Raw genomic sequence first — 23,936 nt, 5'->3', positions numbered from 1 at the left:
TGCATTTCAGGGGTCAAGACATACAGGTTTTGTTATGGGGGTGGTGTTGGCATAGTGCCTTTGGTGTGAGAAACCCAGGTTCGAATCCACTTTGAGACACCAATGTGTCCCTGAGCAAGACACTTAACCCCTAGTTGCTCCAGAGGTGTGCGACATCTGACATATATAGCAATTGCAAGTTGCTTTGGATAAAAGCGTCAGCTAAATGAATAAATTTAAATGTTATGTAAGTATTATGCACCAAAAACAATGGTAATATCTAACGATTTTCTACCCTGTCTTTGACCATATGAACGAAAGGCTCGGTGCTCTTTCTTTTTTTTAAGATTTCAAAGTTCATCCTTCAGTTCTTGAACTGTGTATTGGCTTGATTTGTATTGTCCATAAACGATATCTTTCATGAGTGTTGTTTAGTCCAGCTCAAGCATTGAAGCAGACGATGTCTTACACAGGGTGCAGTTTGTTAACAGTGTCATCGTCTTGTGTCCTCTGTAGGTCAGAGCGGATCTTGCGAATAAGAGGTGTACAGTAACCTTTGGCTATGTCCAGTTTCTCAGCTTGAGAAATACCATATTCCTGACAAGAGCAAATAAGAACAATTACCGAAAAACAGTTTAAGATTATAAACAAACTGTACCATGGAAATTTACACAAGCTCATTCAATTGATTTTGACCAAAAGCACATGGAGGGATTAAAAAGGAAAATACAAATGGTCACCTGTGGGATGACGATGTCTGCCAGGGCTTTGGACAGACGGTAAATTTCCATGGTGTTGTCCAGCTTTAACAAGCTGTTGTGCTGCACGTCATATTTGATGCAGTCGTAGATATCAGGGATCTTGCTGATGTTGTATCGGCCGTTCTTCATCTTGAAATCCTTCTCCAGTTTAGACCACCGACGCAGCATCAGCTCAAGAGTCTCACTGTGGTACAACTGAATATCTATTATAAAAAAAAAAAGCACCACTCACACAACCACACCATCTGTCAAATACCCGGCCCTCCAAATATGTCAGCCAACCTGATGCTAGCATAAGACTCTGTAACTAAATGGCTGCACTTTCAAAGGTTTCTCTGTACGCAGGATTCAAATGTATTTGTTTAATGTCTACCTGCAGATTTGGGGTCTTCCATTCTCTGGCGGATCTGCAGCGTCAGGCTCTGGATGAGGGAGTACACCTTATCACACGTCTTCACAGGGTTTTTAACCATCTGCATGGACTTCACCAGAGATGTGCCGGAGGTGGGCACCAGCTAGTCCAAAAATAAAACAAAAGCATTCACAGTAAGAGAAAAATTCAGATAATAGGTGGACGAATTTGAGGCAAATTCACAGTTGCACTAATTTTTATGAATTCAGTGGTCTAATGAAAACAATTTTTAAAATTATAGTTCCCAAATGCAGTGATAAACAACAAAGTGACCAATTCTATAAAGAATGTCCTGCAAAAAGTATCTGCCGTCTTTAATCTATTTAGTCCAGATTGTCCCAGACCTTCTCGTAGTCTTCAGGCATGAATTCTCTGTCCTTCTGCAGAATGTCATGAAGTCGTGCTTTGACTTTCTGTTGGCAGCTGCTTAAGGAGTCGCTGTCACTGTCCAGCAGCCCATTCATATTGGCACTCTTTACCATCTGCACCAGGATGGGTGTCAGCTCGCCCTCTAATGCCAGCAGGCCCTGAAGGAACACCAGACATACTCTTACTCAAACTCAAACGTCCAGTCATGCATATGCAAAATAAGAATATTATAAATAGTATTTAAAAGAAATATGTGACTGTGGACCACCAAACCAGTCATAAGGGTACATTTTTGAATAAATAAGCTTTCCTTGTTGTGTTGATGTATGGTTTGTTAGGAAGACAATATTTGGCCGAGATACAACTGTTTGAAAATCTGGAATCTGAGGGTGCAAAAAAAAAATGAAAGACTGAGAAAATCAACTTTAAAGCGGTCCAAATGAAGTTCTTAGAAATGCATATTACTAATCAAAAAATAAAAATGTATATATTAACAATAGGAAATCCACAAAACATCTTCATGGGACCTGATCTTTACTTAATAATCTAATGATAAGTAACGACAACTTGCTACTGGGGTTCCTCAAGGCTCAGTGCTTGGACCACTTCTCCTTCTGTCTTAGTAATGTTAAGTAAGTTAGTAAGTAAGCAGCTACTGATCTGTCATTCAGAAGCATAGCTTTTTTTTTTATCACTGCTACGCTGATGACACTCAACTCTACTTCTCATTCCAACCAGATGACCGGACGGTAGCTGCTTACTTACTAACTTACTTAACCTTACTAAGACAGAACTGCTGGTGGTTCCAGCTAACCCATCATTTCATCACAACTTCTCTATACTGCTGGGTTCGTCAACCATAACTCCTTCCAGGACAGCGAGAAACCTAGGAGTTGTGATGGATCATCAATTAAGCTTCACAGACCACATTGCTACAACGACCCGGTCCTGCAGATTTTCCTTATACAACATTAGGACCCTTCCTGTCAGAGCAAGCCACCCAACTTCTTGTCCAAGCTCTTGTTCTCTCCAGACTGGACTATTGTAATGCTCTCCTGGCTCTTCCTGCATGTACTGTCAAGCCTCTGCAAATGATCCAGAATGCAGCAGCAAGGGTTGTCTTCAATGAGCCAAAAAAAGATCACGTTAACTCCTCTCCTCATCAAATTCAAGGTACTGATGCTTGCCTACAAGACAACCACTGGCACGGCACCAACATACCTAAATTCACTAGTTCAAACTTATGTGCCCCCCAGAAGTTTGCGCTCTGCAAGTGAACTGCACCTTGTGGTGCCATCCCAAAGAGGTTCAAAATCATTCTCACTGACCTTTTCCTGGACTGTGCCCAGCTGGTGGAATGACCTCCAAAACTCAATTCGGACAGCGGAGAATTTTCTCATTCTCAAAAAACATCTGAAGACTCATCCTTTTCGCCAGCACTGACCTTTCCTTTTCTTGTCCATCATAAAAAATATAAAATAAAATAAAAACTGGCTACGTGTTCGGTGCTAGACTAACTGAGACTTGTCATGGCACTTGAATACTGTTGTTATTCTCTTGTTGTCTGATTGCTTTGATTGTTCTCATTTGTAAGTCGCTTTGGATAAAAGCGTCTGCTAAATGATTAAATGTAAATGTAATGATTTTTGGCATAAAAGAAAATTTATACAGTGTTTTGTTGGCCATTGTTACAAATATACCTGTGCTACTTATGACTGGTTTTGTGCTCCAGGATCACATATAATAATAGTATTTAAATATATAATATTATATAATATTTATTATCATTATATTTAAAGGGGGTAATATGATGTTGCTAAAAAGAACATTATTATGTGTATTTAGTGACATGAAATATGTTTATGTGGTTTAAGATTCAAAAAACATTATTTTCCACAAGGTACATTATTGTTTCTCCTCTATGCCTTGCCTTCTGAAAAACGTCGATTTTTACAAAGCTCATCGGTCTGAAAAGCAAGGTGTGCTCTGATTGGCCAGCTATCCAGTGCTTTGTGATTGGCCTAATTCTTCAATCATGTGACAGAAATGTTACGCCCCTCAACAACATAATGTGATGCGTGTTAAATATTTGAACTAGGGCTGTCAAAATAAACTTTAAAGCATTACATTTTTAATAAAATGATGGAATTTAAATATTTAAAACTGTTTATGCTTTTAAGATTAACAGAATAAAAAAATGTTCTGCACCCGCTCTCCAAAACCCTCCTAAACTGCCAAAAAATATATATATTAATTAATTAATTAATTAATTAATTAAAGGAACACATTAGCTATATATATAAAAAATTTAAATTTTGAAAAAGAATTTTGGGGGAACACACTATTGTATTCAGTAGAGCTTCTATAGCTGAATCAAATTAGTTTCATCATTGTCAAATTTTGCTGCATGGACACCGTTATTGAACTGAACTAAATCAACACTGAATAAACTAGACTTCAGTGGAAAAATTACACTATCCTCTTCAGTAGAGCGGTTTATAGTTGAACTGAACTTGTATCATAATTGATAAACGTCACTGTTATTGAACTCCTTGATGGCAATCTTGTCTTTTTAGAATATCTTAACATTTGAATGTGTGTTATATTTGAGGAAGCTGGCATCACTGAATCAATTTCCCTGAATCTGCATTGTATTTTTGTATATTTTTTTTGTATATTGTAGTTTTAATAAATTACTTTGATAACACTTAATCTTTTATTACAACCCAATGTAGAAAATAAAGGTGGCCATGCTACTTTAGCAAACGCTGCAGCAGTCATCTGAACGCGTCCTTCATCAGAGGCGTATATCTTCAGGTCATGCCTGTACGTGCTGTGCAGACGGAGAAGGCCACAGCCGGGAAAGCCAGCGTAATCGCCTGAGACCAAGGAGAAAACAAAGAATAGTAAGGAGCACCCTAGTGAAAAATAAATATAGTCAAATTTATATGAAATGCATTCATTTCTTTGTGACTTTTTGTATCTGCTAGTCAGTTAAGCGATATATCAGTAAATATATTAATAGATTTTAACTAAACTTAGTATGAAATAAATGTATTTTAAATATATTAATTTTTTACTAGGGCCGACATACTTAAGACAAACAGTGAGTGAGAGTAAAGTACCTTGTCCTCCAGGGTACATACACCTGAAGGCCCGGCCAAGTTCTTCAGCCTGTACCCTGCCTGCTGGAGTCAGCTCTCCTCCCCACTTCAAAACCAGCAGGAGTGATGGATCATCCCTCCGCATGTCTGAACACACACACACACGCACACACATCCATATCAAATACATCAGCCTTGCATGCACCAACCATGAACAATTTTTTAACCATCTGATTTCACATACCAAAAAAAAAAAAAAAAAAAAAAGCTCTCCCCTCCCTGCTTCCCACTTTTAAATGCCCATTTATTTTACCTTTTCCATATCTGAGGAGTGTATGACCAAAGACTGAAAAGGATGAGGGTTGGCTTTTGTGACCCTTTAAGTGAGTGGGTTTTGCAAGAAAAATCTGCAATGTGGATTAGACTTTATAATTCTGTTTGAACAAGACTCCACTAAAACAAGCCTCTTTAATTTAATTTCACTGTACTTTATTATCCACATTGTGGAAAATTGTTTCTGGGTTCACAGTACATAACCAACATATAAAAACATGAGAAAAGCATGCAAGATATAAAAAAAGAAAAGAAAAAAAAGTAACTTGCATTTGAAGTCATTCTTTCATCATCTAATGTTTTTAATAAAATATAACTGAACTTACACTTACATAAAACCATTTAAGCAAACAGAAAGCCAAAAGAATCCATAAAAAACAATCATAAGCAACCAAAATATACATGCATGACCATTTTTACCTTCCTCTTCACTGGATGTTTTAGGAGAGCCATGTGGGAGATATGTTAACTGAACCTTGCGATTAATGCCAGAGAAATGGCCATACCTGAACAAACAAAATGAGATGTTAGAAATGAGGCCGAAATATAGTTGTATATTTGAAAATAAGTGGGCCAAACATGATATGATCAAAAGTGGCATTAATTTGGACTGGATAGCATTACATTATTTTAAACAAGTCTACCCCTCAAGATTACAAGAGTCAAGAGTCAAGAGGCATTTATTTGTCATTTGCATAGTTAACACTGGGGAAAACTGGGCATTGAAATGCTTGTGACGAGGCTCAGACACACAGTGACAATAACAAGACATAAGACATAGACGTACATGGAGAGCACTGAGATTGAGTGACTACAGTGCCCTTAGACAGAAAGGCATAGACAGAGCAGTATATGCAAATAAGTGGAAGTAACAGGTACAATAAAGGTAATCAGTGTTTAGAATATATAGAGTACATAAGAAGTCCTGAGGTAGTATTATGATTGCTGAGGTAGAACGGTGTCTAAAATGTCTTTGTAGTGTGACGTAGAGCTACATGTAGGAAAATTTAAGTGGCAGTGCAGATGCAATAAATAAACTTAAGAGCAGCACACATTCAGATGTATTCCTGAGTAGAGCAATGTCCAAAAGTCATTGTAGAGTGTCACAGAGAAACATTAAGGAGTATTTAAAAAAAAAAAGTGGCAGTGCAAGGCAAGTACAATGAAGTAAACATAAGAGCAGCATGTATTCCGTTTTTTAGATGGAGGAAAGCTGATTGTTAAGTAGTCTTATGGCTTGAAGATAGAAGCTGTTCTTCAGTCTGGTTGTCCGTGAACGGATGGATCGGAAACATCTGCCAGATGGCAGTGTGGCAAACAGGTGATGAGCAGGGTGAGTGCGGTCCCTGATGATGCTGCGAGCCTTTCTCAAGCAGCGAGTCTGATAGATGTCCTGTAAGGCTGGGAGTTTATGTCCAATGATGAGCTCTGCTGTTCTCACCACTCGCTGAAGAGCTTTGCAGTCCAAGGAAGAGCAGTTGCCGTACCATACAGTGATGCAGCTGGTCAGAATGCTCTATAGTGCAGCGGTAAAGGTTTGACATGATGTTAGAGGAGATGCCAAACCTCTTCAGTCTCCGCAGGAAGTAGACACGCTGACGGGCTGTTCTCACTATGGTCTCTGAGTGAAGGCTCCAGGAAAGATCCTCAGAGATGTTAATGCCAAGGAACTTGTAGCTCTTAACTGTCTCTACTATCTCTCCGTTGATGTGAATGGGAACGTGACCCTCTCTCTGTGACTTCCTGTAGTCCACATTCATCTCCTTGGTCTTGCTGACGTTTACAGTTATAGACATGAGCTGCATCCAAAAGGTAAAGGGGAAGGTGTTGCTACAATTTATAAGTAATTTTCAGTTGAAGTAATTGTGCTTCATATAAAATTATCCAGAGAAACCAATGTTAATGATAAATCCCCTGTTATGTTTGTTCTGGCTACTGTATACAGGGCACCAGGGCACCATACAGACTTTATTAAAGAGTTTGGTGATTTTACATCCGAGTTAGTTCTGGCTGCAGATAAAGTTTTTAATTGTTGGGGAATTTAATATTCATGTTGATAATAAAAAAAGATGCATTGGGATCAGCATTTATAGACATTCTGAACTCTATTGGGATTAGACAACACGTGTCAGGATCTACTCATTGAAATCGTACACTAGATTTAATACGGTGACTTGGAATTGATGCCAAGCATTGATATCACAGATCATCATTTAGTTTTGTGTAAACTTCACATAGCTAAAACTGTAAATTCTACTCTTTGTTACAAGTATGGTAGAACCATCACTTCTACAACAAAAGCCTGCTTTTTAAGTTATCTTCCTGATTTATCTCAATTCCTTAGCATATCCAAAACCTCAGAACGACTTGACATAACACAAACTATGGACTCTAACTTTTCTAGCATTAAAGATACAGTTACTCCTTTATGGTATAATGAGCATAATCGCACCCTTAAGAGAGCAGCCCAGAAAATAGAGTGCAGCTGGAGGAAACAAGACTAGCGGTCTTTCGTATTGCATGGTGGGAAAGTACACTATCCTATAGAAAAGAATTAAAAACTGCTGGATCAGATAATTTTTTGTCTCTTAACCCGAGGTGTTTATTCAATACAGTGGCTAAATTAACAAAAAGTAAAGCCTCAACAGCTGTTGACATTTCCCAACACCACAGCAGTAATGACTTTATGAACTACTTTACTTCTAAAATCGATACTATTAGAGATAAAATTGCAACCATTCAGCCGTCAGCTACAGTATCACTTCAGACAGTGCACTATAGACCCCTGAGGAACAGTTCCTCCCATTCTCTACCACAGGAGAGGAAGAATTGTATAAACCTGATAAATCATCTAAACCAACAACATGTATGTTAGACCCTATTCCATCTAAGTTCCTAAAAGAGGTGCTTCCAGAAGTCATAGATCCTCTTCTGACTATTAATTTGTCATTGTCATTAGGATGTCACCAAAACCTTGTCTGTTATCAAGTCTCTCATAAAAAAAAATAAAAAAATTAAAAAAACACAACTTGACCCCAAAAAACTACTTTATTACAGACCGATCTCGAATCTCCTTTTCCGTCCAAGATACTAGAAAAGGTTGTATCCTCACAATTATATTCCTTCTTAGAGAAAAAATGGTATATGTGAGGATTTCCAGTCAGGATTTAGACCGTATCATAGTACTGAGGCTGCTTTTCTTAGAGTTACAAATGACCTGCTCTTATCTATCACAAGTGCAGTATGGTGTACCTCAAGGCTCAGTACTAGGGCCATTACTCTTCATACTTTAAATGTTACCCTTAGGAGATATCATCAAGAAACACAGTATTAGCTTTCACTATTATGCTGATGATCCTCAGCTCTATATTTCTTTGCGGCCCGGAGAAACACCAATTTGAAAAACTAACAATGCATAGTCGATATAAAAAAACTGGATGACATGTAATTTCTTACAGCTTAATTCTGAAAAAAAAAAACAGGTGTTAATTATAGACCTAATTAAAGCTGCAAGCAGCGATGAACGGGCCCTCGCACCCGGGCTCACCGCCATCGTGTGGCTTTAGTAAAAAGGTGAACGTTGAGAAATATGCATTTAATGTCCTGAATATAAGTGGAATATATCAAAGTATATCCCATATATGTGCCAATCTTACTGTTGCCAGCAGGTGGCGCTATCATTATAATGGAATATTGGCCTTCAGATGTGTTCAGGCCAGGAGTCTTATCAAACATGTGAAGTTTGCGGAAGATTGAACATTTTATGCTTGAGTTACAATAACTTCTCTTGCTGTGGCAAGATATCAAATTTTGTCATGGCGCCATGGAAACGCCCTTTAACAAAAACTCAAGATCTCCAAAAGTTAACATTGCACATGCCTTTAGATTAGACTGACCACAAAATATATGTTAATCTCAAAAAAATTATAGGAGTAGTTTGTCGCAGCGTAAAACATGTCACTTCCTGTTGCCAATAGGTGGCGCTATGACTATAACTGAATGTGGGCATGTAGATCTGTTAAGGGCAGAAGTTTTATCTAACATGTGAAGTTTGGGGCAGATTGGACATTGTATGTCTGAGTTACAGCAACTTCCTTTTTCATGGCGAAACATCGAAATTTGTCAGGCCGCCATGGACACGCCCTTTAACGAAATCTAAAGATCTTCGCAATTTAACATCGCAAAGGGCTTAAGATTACACTGACCAGGTTTGGTGTTGATCTGACTAAATCTCTAGGAGGAGTTCGTTAAAGTACAACCCCTGAAAATGGCAAAAACAACGCCAATTTTGCAGAGAAAATTCTAAATAACCGACTTCCTGTTGGGATTCGGATTTCGTACCAAGAGACTTTTTTGTAGGTATTGGTGTGTTACATGTGTATACCGATTTGTGTACATGTACGTGAAACATAGCTCGAGGCGCACTCTGTTGAAAGTGTATAGGTGGCGCTATCGAGCCATTTTGCCACACCTGATGGAATTTTGGCCTTCAGATGTGTTCAGGCCAGGACTCTTATCACACATGTGCAGTTTGGGGAAGATCGGACATTTTATGCCTGAGTTATAACATATTTTATTCCCATGGCGAGACATCGAACTTCGTGACGGCGCCATGGACACGCCTTTTAACGAAAACTCAAGATCTTCACAACTTAACATCGCACAGGCCTTTAGATTAGACTGACCACAAAAAATACATTGATGTCATAAAATTTCTAGGAGTAGTTCATCGCAGTGTAAAATATGTCACTTCCTGTTTCCAATAGGTGGCGCTATGACTATAACTGAATATGGGCATGTCAATCTGTTCAGGTCAGGAGTCTCATCAAACATGTGAAGTTTGGGGCAGATTGGTCATTGTATGTCTGAGTTATAGCAACTTCCTGTTTCATGGCGAATCATCGAAATTCGCCAGGCCGCCACGGACACGCCCATTAACGAAAACTCAAAAGCTTCGCAATTTAACATCGCAAAGGCCTTCAGATTAGGCATACCAAATTTGGTGTTGATCTGAATGAATCTCTAGGAGGAGTTCGTTAAAATACAACGCATGGAAATGACAAAAATGGCACAAAATTTGCTCATAATATTAGTAATAACCGACTTCCTGTTGGGTTTCGGATTTTGCTCCAAGAGACTTTTTTGTAGGTATTGGAGAGTTACATGAGTATACCGATTTTCATACATGTACATGAAACGTAGCTCGAGGCGCACACCGTTGAACGTGTATAGGTGGCGCTGTTGAGCCATTTTGCCACACCCACTTCTGAAACCCATATCAGACGTAAATTTTCGCCAGTTCTGAGGTGTGTGCAAAGTTTCATGACTTTTCGAGCATGTTTAGGCCCTCAAAAATGCGATTCATTTTGGAGAAGAAGAATAATAATAATAAATATAGCTGCAAGCAGCGATGGCGGGCTCAAGCCACCAATGCCATCGCCACCCCGGTGGCATCAGGTAAACTGTGCCCAGCGGGCAAATGCATTCACAATATCCCTCTGGCAGTGAGGTTTTAAAGGATATGGCAGTTAAAGGGTTAATCCGAATCATCTAGACTTTAAAATCACATTCACAGAACAATATATATTTATATATTTAGTAACACTTTACAATAAGATTTCATTTATAAATATTGTTAACATGAACAATATTTATATAGCATTCATTCATGTCAGTTAATATTCCAAACTTAAACTTTAAAACATTGTTTTATTGTGATTTGTTTCCAAGCATATTGTACCAATTCCAAACCATATCAATCTTAAAGCTGCAGTAGGGAACTTTTGACGATCTAGCGGTTAATAAACAGAACTGCTCGCGTCTTGCGGAAGAACATTGTGGCTGGAGCTACTTCTCTCTGTTTATGTCTATGAAGAATCACAAAGGTACTGGGTTACTCCACTGAGCTTGATTTTTTTCACAGATTATCTGTCTCATATTCTACTGTCAGGACATAATGACAGGTTTAATAAATATGTAAAAAATATTTTTTTTACAAAAGTTCCCTACAGCACCTTTAATAACTACCATTATTTTTTATTTAATAATTTATGAGTGCTATACAATAGTCCAGGAAAGCTAGAAGAGAAAAACTCCTTATATTCATGTGTGCAGAATTATTAGGCATGTTTTCTTTTACAGATGAAATGCGCTAAAAAAGAGTTTTAACTCAAACTGTTTTAACTCAAAGTCGAAAATTATGAAATACCCATGAGAAATATCAAACACAAATGCAATACAGAAATGGATAAGTTAAGACTTGACCATTGTACAAAAATGCTGACTGGGTCATGAGGTCAGAAAAGAAGAAGAAAAAAAACAGGTCAAGAAGAACTGACAAAAATAATTGCAAAATAATTAGGAATTAATGTGAAGATTAATTTTTAGTCAATTCTGCAAGACAGACTTTCAGGAAAGGAGGTGGAATAAAAATGAGCTCCTAAATCTTAATCCCGGATTCTGGAAGATATATTCCTCAAACCATCGGACAAGAGGAGGTGCTGCTGGTCCTTCACGAGTCACTCTAATCTGTTCATAAAGCCTATATATATAAAGTCTTAATATATAGTATTTCACAATACTTCATGGTATTCTAATCAAATAATTTTTTGGAATCTTAGATCTCTCAGAACCTGACACATTGTAATTCTGAGACTCCAGGAAAGTGGCAGTTCTGTAAAATGTTGGCACTGGAGACTAAATGCTCCCTGATAGTTTCACACCTAATTCACTTAACACACACACACACACACACACATTACCCACAGTGACAGAGGGACAGAGTGATATCAGATGTATGATAGTTTTTTTTATTTTCTATCATCCATATAGTGTTGTATAGTCATGAAACTATGCATATTTCACATATTTCCTATGTGTACATTTTTTTGAAGTGTTTAGAAGCTGCACTTAAAAAAAATTAAATAGAAGACATTTACTGGTTACTTTTTTACTGTTATTTCAAAAAATCACCACGACAAAACCATTCAAGCTATTCAAAATTCATTCGCACCTGTTCTGTAAGATACATTCTTTAAACAGTGGTAAAATAGGATGTGGTGCTGATCCTTCAGGAGTCACTCAAAACGTATCTGTCCATAAAGCCTATAAAGAATTATTCTTAATATACAGTTCACAATACTTCAGCTTGTTATTCTAATTAAGTGAGGGTCTTTTTATCAGTAAAATACATAAAATACATATTATTTTTCTTTGAAAGACTTCTATAAATGATTTAAATCATACTTGTTTCTACAATAATTATTTAAAAGTAATCCTATAGCTCCATCTGGTGGCCATTATTGGTACTAAGAATTGCAAGCTTGATTTATATGTTATGATAGTTTTAATTTTATGCTGGCTCTTGAAAATGATAAAGCTATGAAACTTACTGTGCTTCCTTCAAATGATGACTTCTACGTATATAAAAAATTATGAAGAGTTGTAATTAACATTTTTTAAGATATAGTAAAATAACTATTGTATTTTTTTATGTTACTTTAATAAATCGCTATGGCCACACCATTTAAGGTATCCTAAACCCATTCGAAATTGAACATCTTCAGTATATGGCTTCATGTTAAAACAGTAAAACAGGTGTGAACTACTTGTGTCTTCTTGGAGGAGTATGAATTCATTTACAGGCTGAGTTTATCATAAATCCACAATAACATTTCTGAGTTCTGTATCAATCTGTGTTGTTGTTTGTTTATTTTTATTTTTTTATTTTTCATAGGAAGATAACTGACCCTTTACTCTCCTTTTTAATAAATGTGCTTATAAACCAAGAACAAGCTATTTATAGCTGTATGGATTTACATTAAAAAAATTAGCCTACGGCAATCATTCTAAACAGCTTGAATAAAACCTGTTAATATTTATTATAGACCACTGTAACTGTGTATAATCTAACAAACAAGTTTATTATGAAAATAAAAGTGTGTTCACCAGATAAATTGGACGATAAAGAAATTGCTAACAATAGTATAATAGAGCATGTTTTAGGTTTTTAGGCGTTTAGATGCAGAAATGGACAAATCAAATGTAAAATAAAATGTAATTGATTTAATTAAATATAGATTAATTCTTGTTAGAGCAAAATAATAAATAAATACCTACACACATTAAAAAAGCAGCCAAGATTAATGAGTTTAATTTTTTATATAGATTAACATTGAAGACAGAAGCAGCTGGTATATGCGGTCACTTAATATTAAAATCCAGTAGATCCACTTCAGATTTATTTCTCAACAGTTTATGTTCACGTGGCTGTTTTCGTTTATATTCGCCAAGCTATTATGTATTTTGAAATAATCTTGTCCGTGATGTGTTCGTTCTTACGACGAAAGGCAGAAACCTGCAGCTCGAGAGATCAATGTTATTCTGCCAGTCGCGCTTTCAAATAGTCTTGCACACATAAACGGGTCACAAACACCTGTATTTAGCTCGTGTTGTGTTATAATGGGTGTATTGTGTGCATTTATGGCAATAATTTATTTTAAAAAGCTCTTAAACAAGAATAAATTCGTTTGTTTTGAACTTGTGACACTGTACGCGCTGATCGTAGGCAGTGATTTCTTATAGGCAGCCCTGAATATTTCATTTTCACACAAACAGTTCAAAAACATCTGAATTTAGCTCTTGGTGTGTTCTAATTGGTGAATTGTGTGATATCGCTGCAATACTTTATTTTTAATAGCTATAAAACAAGAATAAACTCGTTTTTTCTGAGCTCATCATTCCACACGCTCTTGCACAGAGCGGTGATTCATCTCTCGTGTTTCTCACGTATCACTGACCACACATCCATTATTAATGAGCCCTGACCTGGTAATAATCATATATGTTGGTTTAGCTTGTCAGTGTGAATTAAATCCAAGTATTATTTTGTATTTTAACCGATTTAAAAGTGAAACCAAAAGAGAGTCTCCTCCCTTTTTTAGTTCAGGATATGCACCTGTAGGGGCGCTATTTCTCTCAGACAATGGAAGTCTAAGCACACACACTCAAAACAGAGGGACAGAGTGAGATGAGATGTCTGAGAGTTTTTTAATTTTCTGTTATCCATACAGTGTTGTAAAGTCATGAAACTATGCATATTTACTCAGAATAACTTTTTTTTCTGTATGAAAAAAGGTTTTGAAGTGTTTGGAATTTAAAAATGCAGGAAAATTAATAATTCCATTTTTACTGTCATTTAAAAAAATCACCATGACAAAACCATCCAAGCTATCCAAAACCCATTCACAATTTAAGTTCATCAATGTTTTTTCAACATGTAGACAAAGTTTGGTGTTTATAGTGTTACTCTCCTCTGAGCAGTATGCATTAATTCACAGCTAAATGTAAAAAACAATCCACATTCAAATCAAAATAGCCGACTTCCTGTTGGTCGTAGCTAATGACTGTGAATTAGAAAGTTGTCCGTCTTGATAAGAACAATTTTTGTATTGAGTTTGGTGTCTGTAGCTAAAACTAACCCCCCCACTTTTGACAAAAGGTGGCGCTATAGAGTGCCTCTTCCACGCCCTCTTATGAACTTTTGCCAGTGTCTAGCTGTCACTAATACTGATATGTGTTCTCAGTTTGATGAAATTCTAAGCATGTTATATGCCTCAAAATCACCTGAGAAGTATTCCAGTTTGACATGTTGCCACGGCAACAATATTTTTAGATATCAATATCCCCCCAGCAGATTTATATCGACTGTGTTTTAACATTATTCTGATGAAGTTTGAAGCAAATCGAGTAAAAATAAGATGCTGAATTCAAAGCATTTTGAAAATGACACACTTCCTGCTGCCAGTTGGTGGCGCTATAACTTTGACTCCTAATAGTCACATATATGCGATCGACATCATACTATGAATAATCTGATGAAGTTTGATTACAATTAGGAAATGTATGTGGATGGTATTAGACACTTCCTGTTTCTCAATTCTCGCCATAAATTCAACGCCTCGCTACGAGCAAACCGTTCGAGATATCAAAAATCCCCTGGCAATTTTTCATCCCCAATGTCTTGAGATCATGTTGACCGAGTTTGGTGTCAATCGGCAAAAAACCCTATGACAAGTATTTCAAATTCCAGAGCATGCGCTTTTTACATAACTCTAAATAGCTGACTTCCTGTTGGGCGGAGCCTATGACATGCAATACGAAAGTTGTTTAGCACGATGAGATCTATATGTGTACTGAGTTTGATATTAATATGTGCAAGTATGTGTTAGCTATGCATCAACATTTCTGACTGTGATCCAGGGGGCGCCGTAGAGCCCCTGTGCCACGCCCGGGTCCCAGCCTCTGCAGGCTCCTAAAGGCCACAGATTCCAAAGTGTGCGCAAATTTTCAAGAGTTTTTGAGTATGTTAAGGACCCCAAAAGCCCCCACAACTTTGACGAAAAATATGAATACTAAACCCTAAATATCCAACTTCCTGTTGGGCGGAGCCTATGACATGCAGTACGAAAGTTGTTTGGTTTGATGAGATCTACATGTTTACCGAGTTTCGTGCGTCTACGTGCAAGTATGTATGATATATGGCCCTCAGTATTCCAGGGGGCGCTGTAGAGCCCCTGTTCCACGCCCGTGTATCAGTCTCTGCCCGGCCCTAATGGCCGCAGGTTCCAATGTGTGTGCCAATTTTCAAGACTTTTTAAGCATGTTAAGGGCCCCAAAAGCCCCCGAAACCTTGAAGAAAAATAATAATAATAATAACAAATAATCCTAAGGAAAACAATAGGGCTCTCGCCCTCCAGGCTTGAGCCCTAAATATAGCTGCAAGCAGCAATGTCGGGCTCAAGCCATCAGTGCAACGCCACCCCGGTGGCATCGGGAAAACTGTGCCCAGCGGGCATAAGCATTTACAGTAACCCTCTGACAATCAAGTTTTAAGGGATGCGGCAGTTAAAGGGTTAATCCGACCAATCTAGACTTTGAAATCACATACACAGAACAATATATATATATAACTTTAGTAATACTTTATTTTTATATTTATAAAAAATGTATAAGGTGTGCATTGTAGCTGACACCTATATGAACACATTACAATTGTTTTGTGACTGCAAGTCTTTCTTCTCAAATGCTATTGAGCTTCAAATTTGCATTTGAGCCCATGTGAAAAAGTAGCATAATTTACATATGACTTACAGTTTGTTGTAATAAATATCAAACATTCAAATTAATTGTGCATTATAGCTGTCACCTAGATGAACAATTACAGTTGTTTTTATGACTGTAAGTCATTCTCTTCAAATGCTACTGACGTTAGAAAAGTGTATAACAATATCACATGTAACTTTAGAGACCGGCCCTAAATTTGAGACTCTCGAATGTCCAATGTCAAGACAACTTTATGCCTGTTTTTTTTATCTTTAGTTTTCTTTTCTCTGTGCCGGATTGCTGATGTGCTATACCCAGGCATAGATGTCTATCCATCAATTACGAACATTCAGCCGCAAACATGAGGTGTGAGCGGTCGCGAGCACATATTGGAGAATGGCGCATGTTTTTTTTGTTTTTTTTGAGCAACTGGGATGGTGCCCCCTCTGGGAGTTGGTGCCCTACGAAGACTGCATACTCTGCATATAGGGAGCGGCAGTACTATCTGGAAGATATATTCCTCAAACCAATGTACAAGAGAAGGTGATGCTAATCCTTCAAGAATCGCTCAAAAGCTATTCAAGTGTACAGTTTCCTTTTATTGCATCTTGAAATAAATATTTCTGTATTCTGAATCAAGCTGGGTTGTGTTTATTCATTTATTTTATAAGACAACTGAGACTTTAATCTATTTTGTAATATATGTGCTTTTAAACCAAGAACAATTTATTTATAGATGTATTACTGCTTAATAATGACTATTATTAAGGGAAAAGGCTTTATAATCATGAACTATTTACTAATGCTTAGCTAATGAGTGCAGTTATTATAAAGTGTTACCAATGCATTTACTAATGTTTACAAATTAGACATTATTTTACAGTGTTACCAAATCCTTAAATAATTTATTAGTGTTTTGTAATGATTTTAATGACCTATAAGCATTTGTGAAATAGTTTTGCTTGCATTGCAGCTTTATCTGTCAATTGAAGAGTTTTACTGTTACATCCATGAGATTAATAAATGTCATGTCACGTCACAGGTTGTCATAGGTCAGTATCAAATGAGTTTGAAATTATTATTTGCAGCACAAATAAGGATTCTTAGGATGTTTTTAAATCCCTAAAACTGTCAGAAAAGGATAAGGCCTAAGAGATTTCTTAACCTGTAATGAAAGGAAAAAACACCACCATTAGCAACAACAAAAACAATAACAATTTAAAATACAGATTTTTTTTTCCTGATTATTAAAGGGATGATTAGGTCTCTCTCTCTCTCTCTCTCTCTCTCTCTCTCTCTCTGCCAGACAGCCCCTCCCTACAATCCACACATACTGTCAGTCACCAAACATTCACAGTCACCAACCCCCTCACACTCCCCCTCCCTCTCCCCCTCCCTTTCCTCACACAGACAGAGTGGCCAGAGTGAGATCATGTCAGTTGAGAAGTCTGACAGTTTTTTAATTTTCTGTTATCCATACAGTGTTGTAAAGTCGTGAAACTATGCATATTTCCTCAGAATGATTTGATCTTTGTATGAAAAAATGCTTTGAAGTGTTTGGAAGCTGCAATTTAAACATACAAGACAATTAATGTTTCCCTTTTTACTGTCATTTAAAAAAATCACCACGACAAAACCGTTCAAGCTAACCAAAATCCGTTCGCAATTTAAGTTCCTCAATGTTTTTTCTTCATGTTAACAAAGTTTGGTGTATATAGTGTACTTCCCCTGTGAGGAGTATGCATTAATTCACAACTGTAAAATCTCAAAAATACACATTCAAATCAAAATAGCCGACTTCCTGTTGGTCGTAGCTGATGACTGTGAATTAGAAAGTTGTCCGTCTTGAAAAGAACAATTTATGTACCAAGTTTGGTGTCTGTAGCTAAAACTAACCCCCCCACTTTTGACAAAAGGTGGCGCTATAGAGTGCCTCCTTCACGCCCTTTTAAAAGCTTTTGCCATTGTCTAGCTATCACTAATACTGATATGTGTTTTGAGTTTCATGTAAATCTGAGCTAGTTATCTGCCTAAAAATCACCAGAACAGAACATTCAAGTTTGACACGTTGCCATAGCAACACTATATTAGATATAAATATCCCCACAACAGATTTTCTTCGGCCGTGTTTTGTCATTATTCTGATGAAGTTTGAAGCAAATCAAGTAAAAATAAGATGCTGAATTCAAAGCGTTTTGAAAATGATTCACTTCCTGCTGCCAGTTGGTGGCGCTATAACTTTGACTCCTAATAGTCACATATATATGATCGGTATCATACAATGAACAAACCAATTAAGTTTGATCAAATTCAGGAAATGTATGTGGATGTTATTAGACATTTCCTGTTTCTCATTTCTCGCCATAATTTCAACGCCTCGCCTCGGGCAAACCGTTCGAGATATCAAAAATCTCTTCGCAATTTAGCATCCCCAATGTCTTGAGATCGTGTTCACCGAGTTTGGTGGTGAACGGGTGGAGTTCCTCAGAGGAGTATATCAAATTCCAGAGCATGTGTTTTTCATAAAACCCTAAATAGGCAACTTCCTGTTGGGCGGAGCTTATGACATGCAGTGTGAAAGTTGTTTGGTTTGATGAGTTATATATATGTACCAAGTTTCATATGTATACGTGCAAGTATGCATGATATATGGCCCTCAGTACTACAGGGGGCGCTGTAGAGCCTCTGTGCCACGCCCGTGTATCAGACTCTGCCCGGCCCTAATGGCCGCAGGTTCCAAGGTGTGTGGCAATTTTCAAGAGTTTTTGAGCATGTTAAGGGCCCCAAAAGCCCCCGAAACCTTGAAGAAAAATAATAATAATAATAATAATAACAAATAATCCTAAGGAAAACAATAGGGCTCTCGCCCTCCAGGCTTGAGCCCTAATAATAATTAAAGCTGCAAGCAGCGATGAACGGGCCCTCGCACCCGGGCTCACCGCCAGCGAGTGGCTTTAGTAAAAAGGTGAACAGTGAGAAATATGCATTTAATGTCCTAAATATAAGTGGAATATATCAAAGTATATCCCATATATGTGCCAATCTTACCGTTGACTGCAGGTGGCGCTATCATTATAATGGAATATTGGCCTTCAGATGTGTTCAGGCCAGGACTCTTATCAAACATGTGAAGTTTGGGGAAGATTGAACATTTTATGCTTGAGTTACAACAACTTCTCTTGCTGTGGCAAGACATCAAATTTTGTCATGGCGCCATGGAAACGCCCTTTAACAAAAACTCAAGATCTCCAAAAGTTAACATTGCTCAGGCCTTTAGATTAGACTGACCACAAAATATATGTTAATCTTAAAAAAATTATAGGAGTAGTTTGTCGCAGCGTAAAACATGTCACTTCCTGTTGCCAATAGGTGGCGCTATGATTATAACTGAAAGTGGGCATGTAGATCTGTTAAGGGCAGAAGTCTTATCTAACATGTGAAGTTTGGGGCAGACTGGACATTGTATGTCTGAGTTACAGCAACTTCCTTTTTCATGGCGAAACATCGAAATTTGTCAGGGCGCCATGGACACGCCCTTTAACGAAATCTAAAGATCTTCGCAATTTAACATCGCAAAGGGCTTAAGATTACACTGACCAGGTTTGGTGTTGATCTGAATAAATCTCTAGGAGGAGTTCGTTAAAGTACAACCCCTGAAAATGTCAAAAACAACGCCAATTTTGCAGAGAAAATTCTAAAAAACCGACTTCCTGTTGGGATTCGGATTTCGTACCAAGAGACTTTTTTGTAGGTATTGGTGTGTTACATGTGTATACCGATGTTTGTACATGTACGTGAAACATAGCTCGAGGCGCACTCTGTTGACAATGTATAGGTGGCGCTATCGAGCCATTTTGCCACACCTGATGGAATTTTGGCCTTCAGATGTGTTCAGGCCAGGACTCTTATCACACATGTGAAGTTTGGGGAAGATTGGACATTTTATGCCTGAGTTATAACATCTTTTATTCCCATGGCGAGACATCGAACTTCGTGACGGCGCCATGGACACGCCTTTTAACGAAAACTCAAGATCTTCAAAATTTAACATCGCACAGGCCTTTAGATTAGACTGACCACAAAAAATACATTGATGTCATAAAATTTCTAGGAGTAGTTCATCGCAGTGTAAAATATGTCACTTCCTGTTGCCAGTAGGTGGCGCTATGACTATAACTGAATATGGGCATGTCAATCTGTTCAGGTCAGGAGACTCATCAAACATGTGAAGTTTGGGGCAGATTGGTCATTGTATGTCTGAGTTATAGCAACTTCCTGTTTCATGGCGAATCATCGAAATTCGCCAGGCCGCCACGGACACGACCATTAACGAAAACTCAAAAGCTTCGCAATTTAACATCGCAAAGGCCTTTAGATTAGGCATACCAAACTTGGTGTTGATCTGAATAAGTCTCTAGGAGGAGTTCGTTAAAATACAACGCATGGAAATGGCAAAAATGACACAAAATTTGCTCATAATATTAAAAATAACCGACTTCCTGTTGGGTTTAGAATTTTGCTCTAAGAGACTTTTTTGTAGGTACTGGAGAGTTACACATGTGTACCGATTTTCATACATGTACGTGAAACATAGCTCGGGGCGCACACCGTTGAACGTGTATAGGTGGCGCTGTCGAGCCATTTTGCCACACCCACTTCTGAAACCCATATCAGATGTAAATTTTCGCTAGTTCTGAGGTGTGTGCATAGTTTCATGACTTTTTGAGTATGTTTAGGCCCTCAAAAATGCGATTCATTTTGGAGAAGTATAATAATAATAATAAATATAGCTGCAAGCAGCGATGTCGGGCTCAAGCCATCAGTGCAACGCCACCCCGGTGGCATCGGGAAAACTGTGCCCAGCGGGCATAAGCATTTACAGTAACCCTCTGACAATCAAGTTTTAAGGAATGCGGCAGTTAAAGGGTTAATCCGACCAATCTAGACTTTGAAATCACATACACAGAACAATTTATATAACTTTAGTAACACATTATTTTTATATTTTAAAAAAATGTATAAGGTGTGCATTATAGCTGACACCTATATGAAACAATTGTTTTTGTGACTGCAAGTCTTTCTTCTCAAATGCTATTGAGCTTCAAATTTGCATTTGAGCCCATGTGAAAAAGTAGCAAATTTACATATGACTTACAGTTTGTTGTAATAAATATCAAACATTCAAATTAATTGTGCATTATAGCTGTCACCTAGATGAACAATTACAGTTGTTTTTGTAAGTAATTCTCTTCAAATGCTACTGACGTTAGAAAAGTGTATAACAATATCACATGTAACTTTAGAGACCGTCCCTAAATTTGAGACTCTTGAATGTCCACTGTCAAGACAGCTTTATGCCTTTTTTTTTTTTTTTTTTTTTTTAGTTTTCTTTTCTCTGTGTCGGATTGCTGATGTCCTATACCCAGGCATAGATGTCCATCCATCAATTACGAACATTCAGCCGCAAACATGAGGTGTGAGCGGTCGCGAGCGCGGATGGGAGAGTGGCGCATGTTTTTTTTTTTTTTTTTTTAAAGCAACTGGGATGGTGCCCCCTCTGGGAGTTGGTGCCCTACGAAGACTGCATACTCTGCATATAGGGAGTGGTGGTACTATCTGGAAGATATATTCCTCAAACCATCGTACAAGAGGAGGTGATGCTAATCCTTCAAGAATCGCTCAAAAGCTATTTAAGTGTACAGTTTCATTTTATTGCATCTTGAAATAAATATTTCTGAATTCTGAATCAAACTGGGTTGGGTTTATTTATTTATTTTATAAGACAACCGAGAATTTTATCTATTTTGTAATATATGTGCTTTTAAACCAAGAACAATTTATTTATAGATGTATTACTGCTTAATAATGACTATTATTAAGGGAAAAGGCTTTATAATCATGAACTATTTACTAATGCTTAGCTAATGAGTGCAATTATTATAAAGTGTTACCATTGCATATACTAATGTTAACAAATTAGACATTATTTTACAGTGTTACCAAATCCTTAAATAATGTATTAGTGTTTTGTAATGATTTTAATGACCTATAAGCATTTGTGAAATAGTTTTGCTTGCATTGCAGCTTTATCTGTCAGTTGAAGAGTTTTACTGTTACATCCATGAGATTAATAAATGTCATGTCACGTCACAGGTTGTCATAGGTCAGTATCAAATGAGTTTGAAATTATTATTTGCAGCACAAATAAGGATTATTAGGATGTTTTTAAATCCCTAAAACTGTCAGAAAAGGATAAGGCCTAAGAGATTTCTTAACCTGTAATGAAAGGAAAAAAACGCCACCATTAGCAACAACAAAAACAATAACAATTTAAAATACAGATTTTTTTTCCTGATTATTAAAGGGATGATTAGGTCTCTCTCTCTCTCTCTCTCTCTCTCTCTGCCAGACAGCCCCTCCCTACAGTCCACATACACTGTCAATCACCAAAAATTCACAGTCACCAACCCCCTCACACTCCCCCTCCCTCTCCCCCTCCCTTTCCTCACACAGACAGAGTGGCCAGAGTGAGATCATGTCAGTTGAGAAGTCTGACAGTTTTCACATTTTCTTTTATCCATACAGTGTTGTAAAGTCGTGAAACTATGCATATTTCCTCAGAATGATTTGATCTCTGTATGGACAAATGCTTTGAAGTGTTTGGAAGCTGCAATTTAAACATACAAGACAATTAATGTTTCCCTTTTTACTGTCATTTCAAAAAATCACCACGACAAAACAGTTCAAGCTAACCAAAATCTGTTCGCAATTTAAGTTCCTCAATGTTTTTTCTTCATGTAGAAAAAGTTTGGTGTGTATAGTGTACTTCCCCTGTGAGGAGCATTCATTAATTCACAAAATAATCTTCCCAAAAATCCATATTCAAATCAAAATAGTGGACTTCCTGTTGGTTGTAGCTTATGACTGTGAATTAGAAAGTTGTCCGTCTTGATAAGAACAATTTATGTACCAAGTTTGGTGTCTGTAGCTAAAACTAAATAAAATGCATTATTATTATTACTATTATTAGCTGTACACTTGATAAAAAATGTTCAATATAAACTTATGCAATTGTGTGTGTGTGTGTGTATATATATATATATATATATATATATATATATATATATATATATATATATATATATATATATATATAAAATTCAAGTATACAGTTTTCTTTATTGCATCTTGAAATAAATATTTATGAGTTCTGTGTTTGTTTATTTTATTTATTTATTTTTATTTTACATTTTTTTAGGAAGATTACAGCCTTTAAATCTCCTCAAAATAAATGTGCATATAAACCATGAACAATTAAATATAGCTGTATTTATAAAATGCTTACTAAAAATATTAATTTGGGAGAAGGCTATATAAAGCATGAACTGACTATTTACTAATGCTTAGCTAAGAATTGCAGCTATTATGAAGTGTTACCAATGCATTTACTAATGTTAACAATTGAGACATTATTTTAAAGTGTTTACCAAATTCCTTAAATAATTTAAAAGTGTTTTGTTATGATTTCATTAACCTATAAGCATTTGTGAAATAGTTCTGGCTTGCATTACCAGCTTAGTCTTCATCTGTGAGCTGAACAGTTTTACTGTTACATCCTTGAGATTATGTAAATTCAAATAAATGTCATGTCAACAGGGTGTCAGAGGTCAGTATCAAATGGAGTTTGAAATTATTATTTGCAGCACAAATAAGGTTTTTTAGGATTTTTTTAATCCCTGAAACTGTCAGAAAAGGATAAGGCCTAAGATATTTCTTAAGCTGTTAATGAAAACAGCACAATTAGCAACAACAACAAAAAAATAACAATTTAAAAAACAGTTTTTTTTTTCTGGTGATTAAAGAGATGTTTAAGTC

At 36.9% G+C, this 23,936-nt stretch overlaps 2 protein-coding genes across 18 annotated transcripts in view; one reads left to right on the top strand and one right to left on the bottom strand.

The window, feature by feature from the left end:
• The window catches only part of LOC113109533 (inositol hexakisphosphate and diphosphoinositol-pentakisphosphate kinase 2-like), a 37,914-nt gene extending 31,185 nt beyond the window's left edge, over window positions 1-6,729 (bottom strand). For 9 of the 17 annotated variants that reach the window (XM_026273111.1, XM_026273112.1, XM_026273115.1 and 6 more), the window contains exons 1-7: window positions 5,379-6,729; window positions 4,647-4,772; window positions 4,279-4,400; window positions 1,497-1,679; window positions 1,114-1,255; window positions 720-943; window positions 449-576 (exon numbers count right to left, since the gene is read on the bottom strand). In XM_026273111.1, coding sequence (XP_026128896.1) covers window positions 449-576; window positions 720-943; window positions 1,114-1,255; window positions 1,497-1,679; window positions 4,279-4,400; window positions 4,647-4,772; window positions 5,379-5,559 — 1,106 coding nt within the window. In that variant the 5' untranslated portion in view covers window positions 5,560-6,729. The remainder of the gene's footprint in view (window positions 1-448; window positions 577-719; window positions 944-1,113; window positions 1,256-1,496; window positions 1,680-4,278; window positions 4,401-4,646; window positions 4,773-5,378) is intronic. The other 8 variants (XM_026273121.1, XM_026273127.1, XM_026273117.1 and 5 more) reach the window with 2 other exon arrangements.
• Window positions 6,261-23,936, top strand: part of LOC113109436 (mothers against decapentaplegic homolog 2-like) — a 24,185-nt gene continuing 6,509 nt past the window's right edge. The window contains exon 1 of the mRNA XM_026273006.1: window positions 6,261-6,291. Coding sequence (XP_026128791.1) covers window positions 6,261-6,291 — 31 coding nt within the window. The remainder of the gene's footprint in view (window positions 6,292-23,936) is intronic.

This window comes from Carassius auratus, chromosome 10 (genome assembly GCF_003368295.1).
Source record: "Carassius auratus strain Wakin chromosome 10, ASM336829v1, whole genome shotgun sequence".
In the NCBI taxonomy this organism is placed as follows: Eukaryota; Metazoa; Chordata; class Actinopteri; order Cypriniformes; family Cyprinidae; genus Carassius; species Carassius auratus.
The sequence above is the reverse complement of the archived record's forward strand: the minus strand, read 5'-3'. Positions and strand labels throughout refer to the sequence as shown.